At 41.6% G+C, this 16,301-nt stretch overlaps 1 protein-coding gene across 4 annotated transcripts in view; it reads right to left on the reverse strand.

Moving 5' to 3' along the window:
* LOC123370745 (WD repeat-containing protein 64-like) overlaps nt 1-16,301 on the reverse strand; it is a 67,592-nt gene that overhangs the window by 44,878 nt on the left and 6,413 nt on the right. The window contains exons 3-6 of one of the 4 annotated variants that reach the window (XM_045017518.1): nt 13,873-13,955; nt 8,572-8,618; nt 4,368-4,553; nt 2,372-2,460 (exon numbers count right to left, since the gene is read on the reverse strand). In XM_045017518.1, the coding sequence (XP_044873453.1) occupies nt 2,372-2,460; nt 4,368-4,553; nt 8,572-8,583 (287 nt within the window). In that variant the 5' untranslated portion in view covers nt 8,584-8,618; nt 13,873-13,955. Of the gene's footprint in view, nt 1-2,371; nt 2,461-4,367; nt 4,554-8,571; nt 8,620-13,490; nt 13,590-13,872; nt 13,956-14,729; nt 14,828-16,301 lie in introns of those variants that run through there. The other 3 variants (XM_045017517.1, XM_045017519.1, XM_045017516.1) reach the window with 3 other exon arrangements.

A 16,301-nucleotide genomic window follows, 5' to 3' on the forward strand; every position in this document is an offset into this window, starting at 1 on the left:
CTATGGAAGAAATATTATATCCATTTTACAGATGGACCAAAGCAAAGAGATGTTAAGTCTGATGTGCTTCTCAGATTGATGTAAATCAGGAGAAACGTGACTGAAGTTTATTTTCACTTATGTAAAATTGGTGTAGGAGAAGAGAATCAGTCTAGAGAGTCAGAGGCAGAACCAGGAATAATGCTAAACCGTCCTAACTGTTCCTTGTTCTAGTCACTACAGGACACTCCCTCTCATGGAGATTTCATGATTAGTCAGACAGATGAGCCCAGTTTCCTTTCATCTGTGTAATAATGAAGAGACCAAGGGCAAGTCTACACTTAAAAGGCTACAGTGGTGCAGCTGCAAAGCTTCATTGAAGATGCTACCTATGTGGAAGGTAGGGCTTCTCCCATCGGCGTAGATACTCCACACCTCCTTAGAGGCAATAGCTATGTTGACAGGAAAAGCTCTCCCATCGACACTGCGCTGTCTACACTGGGAGTTAGGTCAGTATAACTCGCTCGGGGGGGGGGAGGTGGTGGATTTTCCACCACCCCCCCCGAACGATGCAGTTATACCAACATAAGTTGCTAGTGTAGACCAGCCTAAGATTATATGGGTCTCCTCTCAATGCACTCACACATCTCTAAAAACCTCTCATTAATCCTAATATCCAATCCCATATAACTCATTCTGATACTGAGAGTAATGCGGATACATTAACAGATGAATATAACATTCTGTCGAGAAGCCACCTGAGCAACTGGAAGTGGTAAAGTACAATTATTGTAAAGAGAAAATGTTGGCTATAGAGAGGAAAAGAGAGAACAGAAATTCTACTCGTTACATCAGTGTTATGCTGCAATAAGATGTTACAAATAGCCTGGCAGAAAAAGCTCTAAAGGAAAAAACTATGTGATCGATCTCTGAACACAGCACAAGAGAATATTAGGGAGGAACACTAACAAAAACATAGCTTTTTGTTTAAGAACTGATATTTCAAAGTGCTCTAAAATCTCCATGCACATCCAGATTGTCTCAAGGACACCTTGACCAAAGTACTCCAGATTTGTAACACTAACCCTTCCCTGGATCTTGCTGATGAAATGTAAGGACCTATCAGTAGCTGAGCTGTATTTAACACTTTTGAACCTCTGAATTCCAGGTGACTACTGTCTCTTTTCTATTCACTTTGGATAAAGTACTTTGATACTTTGCTGTGAATAAAATGGAAGAAATGCAATTTTTTCTTTCAGAGAGAATTTTGATCATGAATAAGAGGAGCCAAATTCAGCCCTGGTGCAAGAAAGCACAACTTCTGACTTCAGTGGAGCTGTACCTGCATACACCAAAGCTGAATTTGGCTCAAAAGTATTTTCATTCTTGAGAGCATAGTCTTATTTGCTTCAAAAAAGAGTCACAAACTTGAAGAAGCTGCAAAACTGAAGTTACATCAAAGTTTTGCACTGAGAGAGGGAAACTACATATTTAAGTGGTGGCCTGTCATCCTGCTATAATTAACTAAAATTTTACTTCATGCCTCAAAAAAACTCTATGCTGATAGTGAAGAGCCAGGCTTTTAAAGATGAGATGAACTTCAGCAGTTACACAGGCACTCTCATCCTAGGAACATAGGAATTGCCAAATCAGATCCATACATTCATCCATAGACCTAGTATGCTTCACTTGGCAGTAGTTAATACTTGATGCTTCTGAGGAGGGCATTAAACCCTTTGAGCGACAACAGATGTATTTTGTAGTGCTATGCTGTATATGGGGGAAAATACTAATCCCAAATTCTAAAATTTACCCATCGGGATTGCACATATTCAATATCAATTGTCTAGGGCAGGAGTAGACAACCTATGGCACATGTGCTGAAGGCAGCACACAAGCTGATTTTCAGTGGCACTCACACTGCCCGGGTCCTGGCCACCAGTCCGGGGGGCTCAGCATTTTAATTTAATTTTAATTGAAGCTTCTTAAACATTTAAAAAACCTTAATTTACTTTACATACAACAATAGTTTAGTTATAAATTATAGACTTGTAGAAAGAGACCTTCTAAAAATGTTAAAATGTATTACTGGCACACGAAACCTTAAATTAGAGTGAATAAATGAAGACTCGGCACACCACTTCTGAAAGGTTGCTGACCCCTGGTCTAGGGACTGGACTGAGGCCGCTCACTGGTCTTGAGATAGAAAATTAGAATAAATATAAGGTTCAAATTTCCAACAAAGGCATGTTCCCCTTTTCTGACCCATTCATCTTTTAAAAGAAAACTTCATTCATCTGTGTTGAAGAGGCTGTATTTTGTTGAAGTCCAAAGTTCTGTTCAAATGTGAGTGTTTCATTGATACTCAGAAGTCCAGCAAAGGGTTACTTACCAGGTTCCAATAATCAGCTTATTGTACTGAGGCATTAAAGTTGAATCTGAAATCCATTTCAGTTTTCTGTTTAATACTTTGTTTTCATCCTGCAATCCAAAAGGAAATTGCCAAGAAATTAATGTGAGATGAAAATACATTAAAAAAATATAAGTGCATAGGTTCAATGTCTGTATAAATACAAATATTTGAGTTCTGAAAAATACCTAAAGGAAAAATGCTAATTAGAACAAGAATTCAGATACAGCATGAGATATTAGGAGTGGGTGGGTGAGGTTCTGTGACCTAAAATGTGCAGGAGGTCAGCCTCTGATCACGATGGTCCTTTCTGATCTCAAAGTCTATGAGTCTATTAGTTAATTGGGTGATTGCTGTCAGGGGCGGCTCTAGGAATTGTGCCGCCCCAAGCAGGGCGGCACGCCGCAGGGGATGCTCTGGCGGTCGCCAGTCCCGCGGCTCCGGTGGACCTCCTGCAGACGTGCCTGCAGAGGGTCCACTGGCATGTCTGCGGGAGGTCCACCGGAGCCGCGGGACCAGCGGACCGTCCGCAGGCACGCTTGCGGGAGGTCCACCGGAGCTGCCTGCCGCTCTCCCGTGGCACGCCGCCCCAAGCGTGTGCTTGGAGCCGGCCCTGATTGCTGTGTGATTATATAGAGGTCAGCTGGCCTATTAAGGAAGGAATCTGCCTCAGGGAACCCCATGCAGTCCTATGTTAGCATTTAACCATTGTGACCACTGGTGCACTTGACAATTGGATACACAATGTTAGTCTAACAAAGACTAGAGAAGGCCTGCTAGTTTACCCTGGCTTTGCAGTATGATGTGAGGGTTAAAAAATTCCGGCTGCGTTGGACTGAAGATGAACCATGGAGCTGTGAATTCTCAGCCTCAGTCTCTAGTGCAAACACCCTGCTGCCAGTTTGTAAATCTGTGGACTGGCAACTCCCGTGTGCCTGCTCGGTCAGCTGCTAGGAAAAGAACTCAGAGAGGTTGTGTCATAAATACACAGGACCCAAACTATAAAAACTTTTAGGGCTCAAAACCAGCATCTAGAATCGCACTCAGATTTGAACTGGAAGCTAGTTCAGTCTCTGGAGCATGGGTATAATACACTCCAGGTGAAAAACACTGCTACATAAATGGGTGCTGTTCAAGCCACTACCCAGTAGAATACACTGTAGTACTTAATGCTACCAAGCTCATTTTGGCAGGCTGATTTACAGAGGGGTAGTGTATCAGTGCAATGGGGTATTGGTTTACTATGTGATTGTGCCTGGGAGGTAAGGATTGAAGCTGAGATCTGTATAATTCAGATGTGCATCTAAATAGTGGGAAAGCACTCAGAGCTTTTTAGGTGCCTTTTTTTAATTTTATAAATCTAAACAAATATGGAGGCAGCAAAGGCATGGATAACTATCAAAAGGAAAGGCCCCAGCTTCCTAACCAAGCAAAATTGGGAGTTTGTGGAGGTTTATTTGGATTTGACCTCAACTAACACTTGGTGAAACAGATGCCAACGCTTCTGCTCTTGCAAATAGCAGCATAATGCCTTTACAGATAACACATCTAACTAACAAGATCTTTTATTGATCTTCATCTGAAAGATTTATTTATTGTGATTTATAATGTGAATATATTATGTAATATATGAGTTGCAGTGTTAACACACTACTGTGAATTGCAAAAATCCACCAAGGACGTTCCAGAGTTTGACATCAAATCAGCTAATCTAACAGATTGAACCAATAATCAGTTAATGGGACTTTACTGACAGTAAAAACTAATCTTTCCATCGCTTTAAAATTCTGTGAAACAGTTGCTTCCAAATAACAAAAATGAGTTTCTCCTCTCTGACATCAGATATGAGTTCTGAAATTTAAATGTGGTATTCTATGTGGAAATACTTAATTTCTAGGGTCAGAGGGTGAAGATTCTGAGGCATCACCAACTATATAGCTTTCTTTAAATGGCATTCTTTAAAAAAAAAACAACTCACAAGTATAAGCCGACTTTTCTTCAATTTTAAGTTTCTGGTCCAGATGGAAACCAGTCCATCCTGCCCAACACCTATGATGTTATTATCCACTGTAGGAGAGATGTGGAGGAGGGGTTCTCTGTGTGGCATCTCTGACACTGTAGGTAGATGGTGAAATATTTGCTTGGTCCTTGGTTGGTACTCTTCCTTCGCATGGCAATACAGTTACATGTGAAAACAAAATTACATTCAATAAAGTTACATCAGAATATAGCTTGTCTGAGATTCCCTTTAAATATATAATTACACACTTACACGAACCTAACACTAAAAACTTGTGAAAAGTTCTAATCCAGTTTGTGTTGAAGTTAATGGGAGTTTTTCAGAATTGAGTCCAATTTCTTTGTTTTGATACTAACACATAAGGACTCATGCAGCAATTCATAAAATTCATGAAATCAGTTCACTGCACAAGCATGATGCTAGTTAGCTTATTCATTTGTGTTGTCAAAACAATCTCATGAAGCCATGAATGCAAATCTATTGAGAACTCATTTTGAGATTCTGAATGTCAAGTTACGGTGACAAACAGGATGGGATAGGGGCCCTTCAGAGTTCTCATATGCAGCACTTCATTCAGTTGCAGGAGGTGAATGTCATGTGATGGGAATTCAGGAAGTGACGCACAGGAGTTGAGCATATTACTTCCAGTGCCTTTGCAAACTGATACAAAGTCACATGCTGAAGATTTCAAAAAAATTTGCACAATGAAAACTGAAGCCATGAGAAACTTGCCAACTGCCAGTGAACCTTCTAAGTGAGGCCTCTTCAAGGGACAAGAGGTAGGCCACACCCCTTTTCAATTTTTCAGGGGGCAACTTGATTTCTTCTCTCCTCCTGCAATTTGCTTGTTTGGGTCTTGTGTGGGGAGTAAAGGGCAGCTAGTATATTAATGTCCCCCTAAATCCAGAGTGCCACACTTGCTATCCCTTCCATAGTTTAGTAGAGGGACCAAAAAGCTCCTTTGACCTTTTAAGTCACCCTTTCCCAGACTACAATGCAGGAATAAGAAATCCATGTTATGTCACAGGGGACAGTTTCTACAGAATAGGAATTGTTCGTGGAAAATCCACCATTTCCATGAGAATGGGTCCAGACTTTCATCATTTCAAATCCTCTTACAGACCTAAAATGTATTTTACCCCAACCTGGCAAATAAGACAACATGAAACACAACATATCTTGAAGATATTTACCCAAATTTAAGGACGGTTTAGAGGAAATAAGCAGTCTTTAGATTACCTTGACTCAAGTTCCAGAGTGAGGAGCCTGGGATCACTACCACTTGTACGTGATGTGCTTGTTTCCCAGTGAAAATGCTATGTGTTTGTGCTAAGAACATAGATTTATTGATTTATAATTAAAAGAAAAAGCAAGCACGTATGGAGGGCGCCAGGCACCACTGGCATCATTTTTAAAGTGCATTAATAAACAAGATAAACCACTGGAGCTTCCCCCAAAACAAAAAATAAAATAAGTAACCAACTAGAGATATCAATCAGATCTAATCCCCAACACTTTCATGATACATCCACACTTATTAATAGAGAAGCTCTCTGAGCCAGTGTCATGGGGCTGGCCCTGTGGGGAGTCAGATACCCAGCCTACCTGTGACAGGCTCTGCTGAAGAGAATGTGAGCCAACCCAGCTCCACCTCTGCACAGCTAACTGCCTAAGTAGCGGGAAGGCAGTTAATTAAAGAACAGCTGGACCTACTAAAAGGCTTAGGAGAGCTCAGTGGGAAAGGCTCATGAGACAGAAGCAAGGGGAGTTCCAGAGAGCCTATAGTAGCCAGAAGTGGTACTCCCAAGGCAGAGGGAGAAGGAATTCTGGTGCTCTCCAGTGAGACAGGCCTGGGAAAGACCCTATCCTAGCAGAGGAAAGGCTGTAATAGCACTTCTGGCAGTGGAGAAATCTGAGACCTTAGAGCCGAAGAAGCTGCTGCTGGAACCCAGAGACTTTTATTTAGGGACTTTTAAGTTTTTACTGAGCTTTGAAGCCAGGGCCTTTAAATCCTTGTACAAGTGCTCCTTTCAGAAGGGCTTTTATTAAATGAAGAGCTACTACTGTCAAGTAAAGTGTTTTCCTTCTTCTTGATCAGTCTGTTAAAGTGATCTCACGGAGCGGGAAATTGAGACAGGCTTCAGCAGAGAGACACACTGCTGCCAGGAGGTGCTCAAGAGGTGACGGTGCCCCATTTACAACCACTGATGCTAGTATTTAACAAATCTTGGGACACTAGAGACGTTCCAGAGAACTGGAAAAAAGCTAAATGTTGTACAAATATTTTTAAAAGGGTAAATGGGGATGACATGGGTAACTATAGGCTGGTTAGCCTGACATTGATCCAAGGTAAAATCAAGGGAAAAGCTGCCAGGGGATGGAATAATTAAAGAATGCCCGCATAACTAATACCAGTCAACATGGTATTATGGAAAATAGGTCTTGTCAAACAAACTTGATTTTTTTTTTATGGTCTGGACTATGTTGATGCAGTCTTAGACTTTTGTAAGGCATTGGACATAGGACCACATGACATTCAGATTTTTTAAATTACAAAATACAGATTTTAAAACATCAACGTAGCATTTATCAAATTGATTTAAAACTACCTAACAGATAATTTCAAAAAAATAACTTTTAATGGGGAATCATTTCTAGTGGTGTTCCCCCTACGGATCAGTTCTTGGACCAATGTTGTTCAATATCTTTATTAATTATTTGGAAGAAAACACAAAATCTTTATTGGTAAAAACTTGCAGATGGCAAACTGGAAGGTCAGCTCTAGAGGTAAACTGGACTCATTTGAACAACATGCATTTTAATAAAGCCAAATGCAGGGTCATGCTATTAAGAACCAATAAGTCACGATTATAAGCTAACAGACTGTATTTTGAAAAGCAGTGACTCAGAAAAGGACTTGGGGTCAGAGAGGATAACATGTTTTCAGGGCAATGCTATGGCTTAGAGACCAAATGTGATCCTAGGATGCATACCCCAGAGAATATCGAGTAGAAGTTTTTACCACTGTATACCAGCATTAGTGAGACCATAACTGGAATCCTGTATCCGGTTCTGGTGTCTGCATTTCTAAAAAGGATGTTGACAAGTAAGGAAGAGTTCAGAGCTACAAGAATAATTGGAAGTCTGGGAAACCTGCCTTACAGGGAGATACAAAAGGATATTGATCTATTTAGCTTAACGGTTAAGAGGTAACTTGATCACAATCTGTATGTACGTATATAGGGAGAAAAATGTGGATAGTGGGGGGGGCTCTTTAAACTCACAGAAAAAGGTATAATTCTAGCAGAAAAAGGTATAACCTGATCCAATGGCTAGTAGCTGAAGCTAGATAAATACAGGCTACAATTAAGGCACAATGTTAATAGTGAGGGTAATTTAACCTTTGGAACAGCTTACCTAAGGACATGGTAGATTCTCTGTCTCTTGAAGTGTTTAAATCAAGATGGGATGTCTTTCTGAATTATATGCTCTAGTTCAACCACATACTGTTTTGATGCAGGAATAAGAGTGAAATTCTATGGCCTATATTATGTCAGAGATCAGGCTAGATCATAATGGTCCCCTCTAACATTTTTTTTTAAATATATAACAGCTCTTAGTGGGCCCTTCACTCTCCAAAAGCCTGGGTTAAAACATGAGCCTTGCAGTGTGCCCTGAAGTTCAACTGATTTTGCTATTTCAAACTAATGGGGAGGAGCAGAAGTGAAATGCAGAGTTGTGGGCCCCTCAGGATAAACACTCTGCCAAAAGCCTCCACTGTATAGAAGGGATTCTAGTTTAAGCATCTCTGCTGACTACAGCTGCAGTTGAATGGCATGAGGAGAGAAGCTCCCTCTTTTCTATATGCAGATCCCAAGGGCATTTTTAACAGTAATACCCTGTCAGCAAAGAGCCCAGTATTATGATGGATTTTAGAGAAGCAGGTGCAATTTGTCCACAAGGAATCCTGGTATGACATAAGATCTGATAATCAACTACAGATTAGTTTAAAAAAGGGAGAAATGTAAATGTTGATCTAACAATTGACTAATAGCACCCATGGAGTTCAAGTTATGAAAACATACAGGAAGCAACCTTGAGCTTTTAGCAAAGAAATGTAGAGCTAAATTAGCATTACAGCTGGATTATAAACAAATATTACCTTAAGAGCCATTGGTTAATTTCTTTGTTCAAGAATTGTCTTTCACTCTGAAAGCAATAAAGACATCTTTATAATAATGCTACTTAGCATTTTTAATGCTTTACAAACCAACTGATGCATCTTCCAAATACCCCAAGGAGGTGGTAAGTATTATCTCCTTTTTACAGAGGAAACTAAAACATATTACAGACAAAATTTTCAAAAAGTGGCCACTAATTTTGGGGTCCTTAATTTTTTGGGTGTCCAATTTTACAGAGCTTGGGTTTGACTTTCAAATGTGCTGAGCACCTACGTCTCTCACTGATTTCAACTGGCATGTTTGGTGCTCCACACCTTTGAAAATCATGGCCTACACACCAACACAATAGCCTCATTTGAAAATGTTGGCCTAATGCAAGTCCACATATCGAGTCAATGTTTAGAACTCCCATCTCTCAGTCCCTTGCCCCATCAACTTGATAACAGCATCTCTGATCAGGATCATGAAGTAATTTGTCATGATATGCAAACTTATTAAATGTTGTATAATTTAATGCCACCTCCCAACTATTGTTTAAAAGTACTTTTTTTTTTGTAAAGCTTTACTGCTCCAAAAAACTTTAAAATTGTATTTCTTGATTGCAAATTTTGAGCAAGAATATTTCAATATATTAACAACAGAGCAGTTTTTAAACTAAGAGATGGGGGAAAGCCAGTTGCTGCAGAGGAGCATGTGGATCGGACAGAGACTTTTCTTAGAGGAGAGTCTATTGATAGAGATTCTCTAGGTTTTAGTCAGGAGGAGAGGATGGAAGAGGATAAAGTATGGGCCAGATCAGACAAGAAACATTCACATAAAAAAGAATCTGACAGATCAGAAAAGGGCAGACAAATAAACAGTGACAAGTTTTAAAAGTTCATGTACACAAATGCTAGAAGTCTAAATAATAAGATGGATGAACTAGAATGCCTCATGTTAAAGGAGGATATTGATATAATAGGCATCACAGAAACCTGGTGGAGTGAGGACAATCAATGGGACACAATCATTCCAGGGTACAAAATATATTGGAAGGACAGAACAGGTCGTGTGTCTGTGTGGAGGGGGAGGGGAGTGGCACTATATGTGAAAGGAAATGTAGAATCAAATGAAGTAAAAATCTTAAATGAACCCAAATGTTCTATAGAATCTCTATGGATAGTAATTCCATGGTCTAATAAGACTATAACAGTAGGGATCTATTATCAATCACCTGACCAGGACAGTGATAGTGACTATGAAATTCTAAGGGAGATTAGAGAGGCTATCAAAATAAAGAACTCAGTAATAGTGGGGGATTTCAATTATCCCCATATTGACTGGGTACATGTCTCCTCAGAACGAAATGCAGAGACAAAATTTCTCGATACTTTTAATAACTGCTTCTTGGAGCAGCTGGTACAGGAACCCACAAGGGGAGAGGCAATTCTCGATTTAGTACTGAGTGGAGTGCAGGATCTGGTCCAAGAGGTAACTATAACAGGACCTGCATGGAAATAGTGACCATAATATAACAACATTTAATATTCCTGTGGTGGGAAGAACACCTCAGCAGCCCAATATTGTGGCATTTAATTTCAGAAAGGGGAACCATGCAAAAATGAGGAGGTTAGTTAAAAAGAAATTAAAAGGTACAGTGACTAAAGTGAAATTCCTGCAAGCTGCATGAACACTTTCCAAAGACACCATAATAGAGGCCCAACTTAAATGTATACCCCAAATTAAAAAAAACACAATTAAAAAATTAATTGATAAACTTAACAGTAACAAGTCACCAGGATCAGATGGCATTCACCCAAGAGTTCTGAAAGAACTCAAATGTGAAATTGCAGAACTATTAACTATGGTTTGTAACATGTCCTTTAAATCAGCTTCTGTACCCAATGACTGGAAGATAGCTAATGTAACGCCAATATTTAAAAAGGGCTCTAGAGGTGATCCAGGCAATTACAGACAGGTAAGTCTAACATCAGTACGAGGTAAATTAGTTAAAACAATAGTAAAGAAAAAAATTGTCAGATACATAGAAGAACATAAATTGTTGGGCAAAAGTCAACATGGTTTCTGTAAAGGGAAATCATGTCTTACTAATCTATTAGAGTTCTTTGAAGGGGTCAACAAACATGTGGACAAGGGGGATCCAGTGGACATAGTGTACTTAGATTTCCATCCGACGAAGTGGGTATTCACCCACCAAAGCTCATGCTGCAAAACGTCTGTTAGTCTATAAGGTGCCAGAGGATTCTTTGCTGCTTTTACAGATCCAGACTAACACTGCTACCCCTCTGATACTTAGATTTCCAGGTTTCAGAGTAGCAGCCGTGTTAGTCTGTATCCGCAAAAAAAACAGGAGTACTTGTGGCACCTTAAAGACTAACAAATTTATTTTAGCATGAGCTTTCGTGAGCTAAAGCTCACTTCTTCGGATGCATAGAATGGAACACACAGACAGGAGATATTTATACATACAGAGAACATGAAAAGGTGGAAGTATGCATACCAACAGGCAGAGTCTAATCAATTGAGATGAGCTATCGTTAGCAGGAGGAAAAAAAACTTTTTGAAGTGATAATTAAGATGGCCCATAGAAGGTGTGAGGAGAACTTAACATAGGGAAATAGATTCAATTGGTGTAATGACCCAACCATTCCCAGTCTTTGTTTAGACCACAGTTAATAGTATCTAGTTTGCATATTAATTCAAGTTCAGCAGTCTCTCTTTGGAGTCTGTTTTTGAAGTTTTTTTGTTGCAAAATTGCCACCTTCAAGTCTGTCACCGAGTGGTTAGAGAGGTTGAAGTGTTCTCCCACTGGTTTTTGAATGTTATGATTCCTGATGTCAGATTTGTGTCCATTTATTCTTTTGCGTAGAGACTGTCCGGTTTGGCCAATGTACATGGCAGAGGGGCATTGCTGGCACATGATGGCATATATCACGTTGGTAGATGTGCAGGTGTACGAGCCCCTGATGGTGTGTCTGATGTGATTAGGTCCTGTGATGGTGTCACTTGAATGGATATGTGGACAGAGCTGGCATCGGGCTTTATTGCAAGGATAGGTTCCTGGGTTAGTGTTTATGTTGTATGGTGTGCGGTTGCTGGTGAGTATTTGCTTCAGGTTGGGAAGCTGTCTATAAGCGAGGACTGGCCTGTCTCCCAAGATCTGTGAGAGTGAGGGATCATCTTTAAGGATAAAGGGATCATCTTCCAGAAAGCCTTTGACAAGGTCCCTCACCAAAGGCTCTTACGTAAATTAAGTTGTCATGGGATAAGAGGGAAGATCCTTTCATGGACTCAGAACTGGTTAAAAGACAAGGAACAAAGGGTAGGACAAGTGGTAAATTTTCAGAATGGAGAGGGGTAACTAGTGGTGTTCTCCAAGGGTCAGTCCTAGGACCCATCCTATTCAACTTATCCATCAATGATCTGGAGAAAGGGGTAAACAGTGAGGTGGCAAAGTTTGCAGATGATACTAAACTGCTCAAGATAGTTAAGAAAGACCAAAGCAGACTGTGAAGAACTTGAAAAAGATCTCACAAAACTAAGTGATTTTGCAACAAAATGGCAAATGAAATTTAATGTGGGTAAATGTAAAGTAATGCACATTGGAAAAAATAACCCCAACTATAGATCCAATATGATGGGGACTAATTTAGCTGCAACTAATCAGGAAAGAGATATTGGAGTCATCGTGGATAGTTCTCTGAAGACGTCCACGCAGTGTGCAGCGGCAGTCAAAAAAGCAAACAGGATGTTAGGAATAATTAAAAAAGGGATAGAGAATAAGATGGAGAATATCTTATTGCCCTTATATAAATCCATGATACGACCACATCTTGAATACTGTGTACAGACGTGGTCTCCTCATCTCAAAGAAGATATCCTGGTATTAGAAAAGATTCAGAAAAGGGCAACTAAAATGATTAGGGGTTTGGAACGGGTCCCATGTGAGAGAGATTAAAGAGGCTAGGACTTTTCAGCTTGAAAAAGAGGAGACTAAGGGGGGATATGATACAGGTCTATAAAATAATGAGTGAATGGAGAAAGTGAATAAGGAAAAGTTATGTACTTGTTCCCATAATATAAGAACGAGGCCACCAAATGAAATTAATGGGCAGCAGGTTTAAAACAAATAAAAGGAAGTTCTTCACCACCGCGCAGAGTCAACCTGTGGAACTCCTTGCCTGAGGAGGTTGTGAAGGCTAGGACTAACAGGGTTTAAAAGAGAACTAGATAAATTCATGGAGATTAAGTCCATTAATGGCTATTAGCCAGAATGGGTAAGGAATGGTGTCCCTACCCTCTGTTTGTCAAAGGGGGGAGATGGATGACAGGAGAGAGATCAGTTGATCATTACCTGTTAGGTTCACTCCCTCTGGGGCAGCTGGCATTGGCCACTATCGGTAGACAGGATACTGGGCTGGATGGACCTTTGGTCTGATCCAGTATGGCCATTCTTATGTTCAACAAATATTGTAGAAAATTATAAGCAACCATACAATTAAAATAAACTATTAAGAAATCAAGTAACTGTCAGATTCCTTGATTTGCCATTCAAGTCTTTCTTGTAAAATGTATGAAATTCCATGCTAACCCAGACACCTTTTGAAACTTAATTCTTGTGAAACTCTCTTTCAATGCACAGTAATCAAATGAAACCTAAATTGTCTACAAATTTAACTTGAGTTTAAATATCAATTCCTAAGAGGCTCATTTTAAAAATACTTATAGAAAATTGACTGTAAAAAGTCTCTCTCTCTCTCTCTCACACACACACACACACACACACCACACGTACGTCTTGGTTGTCTTTCTAGGAAGCATTTTTGTTAAACTGCTGTTCAGATAATCAGGAATGAAATCGTAAGTATAAATGTTTTTGTAAACTCTAAGGTTTACTTACTGTATGGTTGCTGTGCCACTTGCTATAGCATCGACCATTCCCCTTTGTAATGGTTCTACAATATGTTCAGCCAGCAGAACTACTCCATTCAAAGGACTTTAGTAGGGCTGAAGTTGCTATGGAGACAATTTTGCATAAGCCAAACAAGAAGCCGTTAAGCCTAGTCACAGAGCCAGATCTTCAACCTGGATAAAGTGTCACAGCTCAACTGAAATCAGTGGAGCTATGACATTTTACAGCAGCTGAGGATCTGGCTTCCGGTGTCCTTGACAATAGATATACTGTGGTTACTTTTTAGCAAGATATTAATTATTTAAGTAATTTGCTCTACAGAGGCAATGGGCCACATTCAGCCCTTGAGTTGCACTAGTTTATCACTTACCATTGTTCCATGGGAATGTTTGATAAATTCTCAGCCGTGCAATGAACGCTCAGTGCCACCATGCTCCCAGCTGTGCAATGTAACTGTGGAGAACATTTTCAAAGTGAATATTGTTCGGTTCTGTACCAGTGAATACTGCTGAAAAAATCTTGTCTGTGTCTGTCAAAACTAGTGAGAAATAATGAACATGGAATAAAAACACTTACATATAAATGGTCAGAAACTACAATATCATCAGCCTCATTGCCAGGACACATGGAAACGCTAATAGATTACCATTTGTAAACTTGGATTCAGTGGCTGATGGCCAACCCCTTTGCCAGTGCCAGTGTTTAGTGATGTCTAAATGTTGGTCCCTAGGTGAAATCCATCAATATACCCATGTGTTCTGTGTGCTAAGACATATATGTAGTGGACTTGTGGGCTATAAGGTTTTACACTGCATTAAAAAATAAGGGGTTTTTGGTACATAATTATACATTTGCAAGTTCAACTTTCATGATAAAGAGAGTGCACTACAGTACTTGTATTAGATTAATTGAAAAATACTATTTCTTTTGTTTTTTACTGTGAAAATATTTGTAATAAAAAATAAATATAAAGTGAGCACTGTACAGTTTGTATTCTGTGTAGTAATTGAAATCAATATATTTTAAAATGTTGAAAACATCCAAAATATTTAAATAAATAGTATTCTATTATTACGAGTGCAATTAATCGTGTTATTAATCGCGATCAATTTTTTTAAAATTGCTTGACAGCCCTAATATATCAATGAAGATAAACCCTGCAATTTTTGTTCAGGCAAAACAGCTGTATAAGTCAACAGATATTTAAAACAAAAAAAAGGACACAGCAATGTGTCAAATTCTGTCCATATTCAAACCCATTGCAACTCCACTGACATCAAGTGAGTTGCGGCAATGTGAGTACAGTTTTGGCTCATAGGGTTCAGGATACACACAGCTGCAGTATCTTATAGTCATGGGTGGCAAGTTTGTAAAAATTTTGGTGGGGCCCAGAACCCGCCCCCAACTCCACCCCCCCAACTCCGCCCCCACCTGCCTAAGGCTCTGGGAGGGGGCTCGGCGGGGGAGGTCTGGGGTGCAGATCCTGGGCTGGGGATTAGGGTGCAGGAAGGGTGCTGGGTGCAGGCTCTGGGCTGGGGCAGGGGGTGGGTGTGCAGGAGGAGGTGAAGGGTGCAGGCTTTGGGATGGAGTTTGGGGTTGGGAAGGGGTGTGTGGGATGGGGGTGGGTGTTTGGGGATAGGAGGGAGTGCAGGGTGAGGACTGTGGGGCTGAGGATGAGGGGTACATGATGCAGGAGGGGGCTCAGGGCTAGGGAAGAGGGTTGGGCTGTGGGTGAGGGCTGTGGATGAGGGGTTCATGATGAGAGGGGGCTCAGGGCTAGGGAAGAGGGTTGGGCTGTGGGTGAGGGCTGTGGATGAGGGGTTCATGATGCCGGAGGGGTCTCTGGGCTAGGGCAGAGGTTTGGAGTGTGGGGTGAGGGCTGTGGATGAGGGGTTCATGATGTGGGGGCGCTCAGGGCTGGGGCAGAGGATTAGGGTGCGGGGGGATGAGGGGTTCATGATGTGGGGGTGCTCAGGGCTGGGGCAGAGGATTAGGGTGCGGGGGGATGAGGGGTTCATGATGTGGGGGTGCTCAGGGCTGGGGCGGAGGAGTAGGGTGTGGGGGATGAGGGCTCTGGCTGGGGCTGAGGATTAGGGTGCAGGGGGATGAGGGCTCTGGCTGGGGCTGAGGATTAGGGTGCAGGGGGATGAGGGGTTCATGATGTGGGGGTGCTCAGGGCTGGGGCTGAGGATTAGGGTGCGGGGGGAATGAGGGCTCTGGCTGGGGCTGAGGGTTTGGGGTTGGAGAGGCTCAGGGTAAGGGCAGCCTGCCTTGCCAGTACTGGCGGAGGGCAGGCACTAGGACCCTGCGGCAGCAGACAGCAAATCTGCTGGGAGCCCTCCGGGCAGCAGGCAGGGGAGAGGCGCGCTGCGTTCTGTCAGGCAGGGACGCAACACAACGCGGCGGAGGGGGGAACACGCGGAGGGGGGGTGGCAGGCGGGGGCTGGGACCTGCTCCAGGCAGGGTCGCGGCGGCGGGGGGAGACCTGCGGTGGCCGGGGCCGATCCAGGCAGGACGGGGGGGGGAGGGGGGGAAGAGACCCAGCTCCAACTATTGCTGGAGCAGGGCGCCCAGCCCTGAATATTGCTGGGGCCCGGGCCCCACACAAATATATAACCTGCCGCCCATGCTTATAGTAGAAGACCAAGACAACTCTATTCCTTCAGCAAAGTCAATTATCTGTGCTTAGAAAACTGGTCAGTGCAGCTGGAAGATGTCAGATTTACCACAGATTATTTTCAGTGCCAGATTCTGAGAGGTTTAAAAAAAAAAAAAAAAAGAGATGATGGCTGTCACAGT

This window comes from Mauremys mutica, chromosome 5 (assembly GCF_020497125.1).
Source record: "Mauremys mutica isolate MM-2020 ecotype Southern chromosome 5, ASM2049712v1, whole genome shotgun sequence".
Lineage (NCBI taxonomy): Eukaryota > Metazoa > Chordata > Testudines > Geoemydidae > Mauremys > Mauremys mutica.